At 52.8% G+C, this 7,727-nt stretch overlaps 1 protein-coding gene across 1 annotated transcript in view; it reads left to right on the top strand.

The window, feature by feature from the left end:
- Positions 1–7,727, top strand: part of IPPK (inositol-pentakisphosphate 2-kinase) — a 48,293-nt gene that overhangs the window by 20,564 nt on the left and 20,002 nt on the right. Inside the window, exon 9 of the mRNA XM_077773968.1 lies at positions 6,121–6,400. Coding sequence (XP_077630094.1) covers positions 6,121–6,400 — 280 coding nt within the window. The remainder of the gene's footprint in view (positions 1–6,120; positions 6,401–7,727) is intronic.

Here is a 7,727-nt window from a genome sequence, read left to right as displayed (position 1 = left end):
GCCCCCTGCGTCCCGCTCCACGTGGATGGCGCTGACTGCTTGCCCCTCAGTGGGTGTGGGTGGGCGGGGAGCCTGTTTGACGTGCTTTCTCTCATCTGGCTCAGAAATGTGGTCACAGCGAACTGAATTTACCCCTTTTGCTTCCACCTTCCCAGATCCAGAAAAAGAGAAAATATCTCACAATCCTTTTTTTTTTTATTCTGTTTATTTTTTTTTATTTTTTATTTTTTTTTAATATATTTTTTTAATTTATTTCTAGGAGAGAGAGAGAGAGACAGCGTGAGCAGGGGAGGGTCAGAGAGAGAGAGGGAGTCACAGACTCTGAAACAGGCTCCAGGCTCTGAGCTGGCAGTCAGCACAGAGCCCGACGCGGGGCTCGAACCCACGAACCGCGAGATCATGACCTAAGCGAAAGTCGGACGCTTAACCGACTAAGCCACCCAGGCGCCCCTTTTTTATTCTGTTTAAAATGTATTTATTTAAATTTGAGTTAGCTAGTATACAGTGTAGTATTGGTTTCAGTAGATCCCGGTAATTCATCGTTTACATAGGACACCCAGTCCTCATCCCAACAACTGCCCTCCTTAATGCCTGTCACCCATCTAGCCCATCCCCCTCCCACCTCCCCTCCAGCAGCCCTGCTCTCTATATTTAAGAGTCTCTCCTTTTTTTTTTTTTTTTAAGAAATGTTTGTTTGTTTTTGAGAGAGAGAGAGAGATACCGAGAAAGAGAGAGACAGAGGGAGACAGAAGACCCAAAGCGGGCTCTGAGCTGACAGCAGAGAGCCTGATGTGGGGCTTGAATTCATGAACCGTGAGATCATGACCTGAGCTGAAGTCTGATGCTTAACCGACTGAGCCACCCAGGCTCCCCTTAAGAGTCTCTTAGGGTTTGTTTCCCTCTGTTTTTATCTTATTTTTTCTTCCCTTCCTCTTTGTTCATCTGCTGTGTTTCTTAAATTCCATGAGTGAAATCATGTATTTGTCATTTTCTGCCTGACTGACTTTGCTTAGCATAACACTTTCTAGCTCCATCTGCGTCATTGCAGATGGCAAGATTTCACTGTTTTTGAACACTGAATAGTATTCCTGTGTGTGTGTGTGTGTGTGTATTACACCTACTGTAGTGTATATACACATATATACTGTATCTTCTTTATCCATTCACCAGTTGGTGGACATTTGGCCTCTCTCCATAATATGATTTTAGTGCCCTTATGTTATCTGTAGATTTGGTGTTTCTGGTGATATTCTCTGGTCCTTTGTAGTCTTTGTTGCTTTGGTCTTTTTTTTTTTTCCCCCCCTCCACTGAGAGTCCTCCTTAAAATTCCTTACGGGGCTGGTTTCGTGGTCATGAACTCCCTTAGTTTTTGTTTGTCTGGGAAAGCTTTAATCTCTCCTTCTATTCCTAATGACAGACTTGCTGGATAAAGGGTTCTTGGCAGCATATTTTTCCTATTCAGCACATCGAACATTTCCTTCCACTCCCTTCTGGGCTGCCAAGTGTCAGTGGCCAGGTCAGCTACTACCCTTACATGTCTTCCCTCGTAGGTTAAGGCCCATTTGTCCCTAGCAGCTTTCAGAATTCTTTATCTTTGTATTTTGTAAGTGTCACTATGATATGTTGTGGTGTTGAAACGTTTTTGTTGATTTTGAAGGGAGTTCTTTGTGCCTCTTGGACTTGGGTGTCTGTTTCCTTCCCCAGATAAGTTAAGTTTTCAGGTATAATTTGTTCAGATAAATCTTCTGCCCCTTTTTCTTGCTCTTCTTCTGGGATTCCTGTGATACGGATATTGTTTTGTTTCATAGAATCACTTAATACTTTAATTCTCCCCTTGTGATCTAATAATTTCCTTTCCCTCTGTTTTTCACCATCATTTTCCATGATTTTATTTTCTATTTCACCTGTTTTCTCCTCTGCTTCTTCAGTCCTCACTGTCACTGTGTCTAGTTTGCTTTGCATCTGAGTTACAGCATTTATTTCATCCTGACTAGTTCTTAGGCCTTTGATTTCTGCAGCAAGAGTTTCTTTGGTGTCTTCTGTGCTTTTTTCAAGCCCGGCTAGTAGTCTAATGACTGTTGTTCTGAATTCTTGGTCAGATATATTGCTTATATCTGTGCTGAGCAGGTCCCTGGCTGTGATTTCTTCTTGACCTTTCCCCTGGGGAGAATTCCTCCATCTCCTTATTTTGGCTTAAGTTTCTGTTTTTGCGTGTTTTAAAAGCTTGTTATGTTTCCTGCACCTGAGAGTACTGCTGTATTCAGAAGGGGCCATACAGTGTCCAGGGCTTTGCACTTCAGGAAGTGTTTCTGGTGTGTGCTGTGTGCACTCTGCTCTTGTGCTTTGGCTCCTCTTTCCCAGTGGTCAGTCCTCTGCAGAGCTCTTCCTGGCTTGCAGTGGGGGAGCGTTTAGACCTTTAACTCTGTGTGCTTTGATATGTTTGTTGAAGCTTGGATAAAGGGAGGAAAATTAAACACGGATCCCCAAAAAGAAAAGGAAAGGGAACAAAATAACCCAGACTCAAACTATAAAACTGATTCCAAAGAAGAAGAAAGGAGGGGGCACCTGGGCGGCTCAGTCAGTTAAGCATCTGACTTTGGCTCAGGTCATGATCCTCTCGATTTGTGGGTTCGAGCCCTGCGTCAGGCTCTATGCTGATAGCTCAGAGCCTGGAGCCTGTTTCAGATTCTGTGTCACCCTCTCTTTGCCCTCCCCTGCTTGTGTTCTTGTTCATTCTCTCTCTCTCTCTTTCAAAAATAAATAAACATTAAAAAAGAAAAAGGAAAAAAAGAATGAAGAATTTAAAAAGCCTCATCTAAAAAAAAAAAGGTAAAAGAAAATGAAAAAAAAAAAAAAAATCAGAAACTATGAGCCTGATCCAGCAGGAAAAAAAAAGAATAACTGAAGGTGTCGTTTTAAAGCACTCGATTTTCAGTACACTCGGTGCATCAGGGTGCTGGCCGTGCTGATCTTCTGGAGGACAGGCCCACTGTCATGGGCTGGCTCAGTCTTGCCCCAGTAGTTGAGCAGTTGACAGGGACAGGGGACAGGGTCTGGTGTAAGCAGGTCCCGCCTCCACTGGGGGCCTCTGTGTTGCTCTCTGAAGTCCCTTCGTGTTGTTGAAGGGAAAAGGGCGCCATCCCAGTCTCTTGTCCCAGACTGGGGATCTCACACACGCCACTGTTCAGGCAGCCCTCACAGAACAGCGCAGGCAGTCAGCCCGCTGTGCCCCACAGCTCTCCTGTGTTTCTTCTTTGGTGTGCTTCCGGGATTCAAAACCTGAAGTGTTAAAGGACTCGGCACCACGTGGATCTGCTCCCCTCCTCCAGAGTACAGCATCTCCGCTCTGCTGATCCAAAGCCTTTGGCTGGCATCTGCGGGGACTTCTGTCTTTGGGGAGGTAATATTCCGTCTTCCGAAGGTTCTCTAAGAAGGGGACTGGCCGTGCACCTGCCAAGCTGTTTCCCTCCAACTGTGGGGATCATTCTGCTACTCTACAGACTGGTTTCCTGGGTTTTCCAAGTGATCTGGCCTAATACCGTTGTGTTTCAGGGATGAGGAAAGCCCAGAGTCCCTCTGCTTCTCTGCCGTCTTAACTCCCCCTCAGTTCTTATTTTGAATTTTTGCAAAGTCTGAAGGAATTTCATGTTTAAACCTGTGGACTGACTTGGAACCTTCGGTGAGGCTGGTATTTTTTCCAGTGGGCCTTCTGACTGGGCCTGCCCGTTGGGCCCACACTGAAGTGAGTGGCTCGGCCCCTACCGTGGTGCTGGCTCTCGTTCTGAGAGCCTTGGGCATCTGCTTGCTTTTGTTGAAATCAGAATGGAAAAAATGCAGAGGTTGAGACAATAGTTTCAAAAGAGTGAGATTAAGAGAAGGGATGTTGAATGTCTTTTTTTTTTTTTTTTTTTTTTAATGTTTCCCTCTTTTGAGAGAAAGCAAAAGCAGGGGCAGGAAGAAAGAGTGAGAGGGAGACAGAATCACAAGCAGGCTCCATGCTGTCAGCACAGAGCCCGATGTGGGGCTCGATCCCACGAACTGTGAGATCATGATCTGAGCCAAAACCAAGAGTTGGACGCTTAACTAACTGAGTCACCCAGGCGCCCCTGGAATGGCTTTTTAAGATAGTACCTGCATGGGGCGCCTGGGTGGCTTAGTCGGTTAAGCGTCCGACTTTCGCTTAGGTCATGATCTCGCGGTTCATGGGTTCGAGCCCCGCGTCGGGCTCTGTGCTGACTGCCAGCTCAGAGCCTGGAGCCTGTTTCAGAGTCTGTGTCTCCCTCTCTCTCTGACCCTCCCCTGCTCACGCTGTCTCTCTCTCTCTCTCCTAGAAATAAATAAAACACTAAAAAAAAAAAAATTTAAGATAGTACCTGCAGCGATGAAGCAGTGATGGTGCTCTCACTGCTTGTGAGTCAGGCTTTGGTTCTCAAGTTCAGGTGTGAGTGGTTGCCTGGGCCATGGTCGGTGCCACCATTGCCTGCTGGGGGAGCCTCCTCCCCGTTGGCCCAGCTCCACAGCTGTGGCTGTGTCCACCCCTGCACTGGACACTTGTGAGACGTGGGGGGCAGGCAGCTTTTTCGTGGAGCCCGGAACAGTGGTGCTCCATGGAAGGTCGTGTGACGTCCTTGAGCAGCTGTTTTTGTATATTGGGGAGAAGCGGCCTTCCACTGTCTAGCAGTCACTCAGCGGCTCACCGGCCTGGAGAAGGGCAGCGTCTCGGGGGCTGAGGCGGCTCCTGCCCTGGACCGTGGGCCGAGCCCTGGGCCCACCTCTTGGCTGCAGCTCCCAGTGCCCAGTTTTCTTAGTGCTCATTCTGGTCCACAACCCCCAGGACTCCTGCTTCCCCTTCGCCTTCTTCCTGTAGCAGGGCCCGTGTCCAGGGTCCGTTGTCTCATGAGGGCGCCCCTGGCCCCATGGCCAGCAGGGCCCGCAGCTGGGTGTCTCTTACTCGGAAGCCCATACCTGTGAGCTGGCACGTGTGACAGGACACCCAAGGGGGGCACTGTGTACGCCACTGAACCCCCGAGCTTGATGAGGGGAATGACCTGTCCACACCTCCTAGCCTGAGTTGATTCTCCTGTGCCATCTGGGGACGGAGCTGTGACTGCCCTCCTCGGTCTTCTCCGTGGCACGATAGCCACGTACCGTCTCTCACGGTTTTGGGGGCCTGGAATTGAGCAGCACAGCTGGATCTGTCTCTGCCCTCTGAAGGCAATGTCCTCTCCAACAGCGTGGCCCTCAGGAGGCTATGTCCTCGCTGACGGCTCGGCCAGGGCCTGAGACTGTGCTCCTAGGACGGTGCCTTGGTTCCTGGCCACAGAGGCTCCAGGGGCTGCTCAGTGTGGCCGTGTGGCTTGAGGGGAGGCACAGGAGGGAAGCCATGGCATCTTTTGTACCTTAGTCTTGTGGGGGCTGTGCGGTTGCTCCGCCTTCGCGGTGGGGAGGGGGCTGCGGCGTGTATTAAGGGGCCACTGGGGGGCCACGTGGAGGCCGCTGACCGCCCCGTCTCTCAGATGTGGGAGCCAGGGGCAAGGAGTCGGTCACTCCCCTGGGCTGGCTGCCGCCCGGGTCACAGGGTCAGCCTGCTGGGCGTCCCTGCTCACAGTCCTGGGAGTGTCAGTGCCGCGGGGGATTCTTTGCTAGACTTGGTTTTAAAAGGCAGGATGGCCTGGAAGATGAAACTCTCCACGCTAATGACACTGGCAGCCTCACCCACCCTGGCGGAGAACACGTGGACTGGCGTCCATGCTGGCTGAGAAGTCTGTGTGTCCCCCAGGAGCACGGGCATCACATGGCTGCCTGAGTAGCAGGCTCGGGTCTTCGGGAGTTTGGGCTTAAGGCTGAGGTTGCCTGGGGCCCCGTGTGGTGCGCGTTCTCCTGAGGCTTTGTGTTTTGGGCCAGGCCTGTTTTCAGTTTTTGAGAACAATTTCTTCTTCACGTTCTTAGTGGGATTTGACTCTTGATCAGTGACACAGTGCGTGAGGGTGGGTTCGGGAAACCCAGATGGAGACAGGTAGGAAGTCACGTCCCTTTACCTGCTCATTGGGCAGGGACAGAGACGTTTCCCCCCGCCAGCCCGTGGAGTTGACATTGCCCTGTCTCTCTCCCCGTCTGAAGAATGGTGAGCTGATTTATGGCTGCAAAGATGCCCGCAGCCCTGTGGCCGACTGGAGCGAGCTTGCACACCACCTGAAGCCATTCTTCTTCCCGTCCAACGGCCTGGCTGGTGGGCCCCACTGCACAAGGGCTGTGATCCGGGAGCTGGTGCGTGTCATCACACGGGTGCTCCTGAGTGGCTCTGACAAGGGCCGGGCCGGCACCCTGAGGCTGGGGCCTGGGCCTCGGGGTCCCCGCGTCTGTGAAGCCAGCCCTTTCGGCAGGAGCCTGCGCCGCCAAGGTAGGCCGCGCCGGGCGCGGGGGCGGGGGTGCGTGCGGTGCATCCTGCCCGGGTCCTGCCTGACCTCACGGAGCTCTCGTGGGAGCAGCCTGGGCCCCGCCAGGGCTCCCCAGAGCCGCCCTCGCTGCCCCCCAGCCCGGGTGGAGGGAGGCCTGCGCCCCCTCCCTGTCTCACCTTTTATCTGGGTTTACAAATTGCAGTACACGGTTGGGCCGTAAGGTTTTCCTCAAAAACACCGCCTCCCGTGCCTCCGTGTCCTCGCTGGTTTGCCGAGGGCCTTGTGTACTTTCTCCCGTCTCGTGGCGGCCACCCTGGAAGTAGGTTTTCCGCGGCTGGTGGAAAACCGAGGCTCTGAGGGCCAGGGTCCCGCAGCTCCAGGCCCTTTGAGCCGTGGCTCAGTGGGCGTCTCGGCTTTGAGGCAGCCGCATGGCTGGTTTGGGTTTTTGCTCTGACTGTTCGCGGGCTCCTCACTTGTCCCTTCGCCGCCTGCTGGCGGGCTCGCGACACGTCAGTCCCGTGTGGCGTCACAGCCAGGAGCTGACTTTGAAGGTGACGGGGAAGACTCGGGTCCCTCACGCCGCTGGCTCTCGTGGGCCCGCGAGGACGGCGACAGCGTGTGGCGCGGGGAGACTGCGGCCCCGCCCGTTCCCGGCCCTCAGGTGCTGCCCGCAGCGCCCAGGCCTGACAGGTGGTGCTCCGTCTGCCCCTCGGGCCAGGTTTCTGGTAGCAGAAATGAATGTTGCGGCTTTTTTCTTGAAAAAGCGATACCTGATCATTTCGGAAAACTTTGGTAGAACGATGCCCACACTTGGACTTTTAAGTAGGCAGCGTCTGGAAGGACACACAGACGGATGCTGGCTGCTGAGGCCCCTGGGGCTTCTCTTCCAGATCTCCGCAGACCAGCTCTGGCGTGAGCATGCCCACGGCACGCATGCTCTTAAGACCAGTCGCGTCCTACATGCTACTTCGTAATCTGGTGTTTCTGCCTGATTTCCAAATGCGTATCAGCAGATGTTTTTTTGTTTTTGTATTTTTTAATTTTTATTGACCACGAGGCAGGCGATCCAGTGTTCGCAGAGTCTGTGATTTCAGCTGATCCCCCTGCTGGGTCTGTGTGATCTCGTCTCCTGTGGCTGAGGGCGTCCCGCCAGCCGTGGGGGGTCAGAGGTCAGAGTTGTCAGTACCGCACACGGCTTTAGCTCCTCCCGCGAGGACTCAGACCCACCCTGGTGTTTGTTCACGGGACACGGCTGCTGCCTGGAAGGCTGGGAGATGGGGCGGGACCCCGTCTTCTCAGGACTCCTGGCGCCTGCTGCACAGCAGGGAC

The sequence above is a fragment of the Crocuta crocuta genome, unplaced genomic scaffold (genome assembly GCF_008692635.1).
Source record: "Crocuta crocuta isolate KB4526 unplaced genomic scaffold, BGI_CrCroc_1.0 scaffold866, whole genome shotgun sequence".
Classification (NCBI taxonomy): Eukaryota; Metazoa; Chordata; class Mammalia; order Carnivora; family Hyaenidae; genus Crocuta; species Crocuta crocuta.
This window is presented reverse-complemented; position numbering and strand designations above follow the sequence as displayed.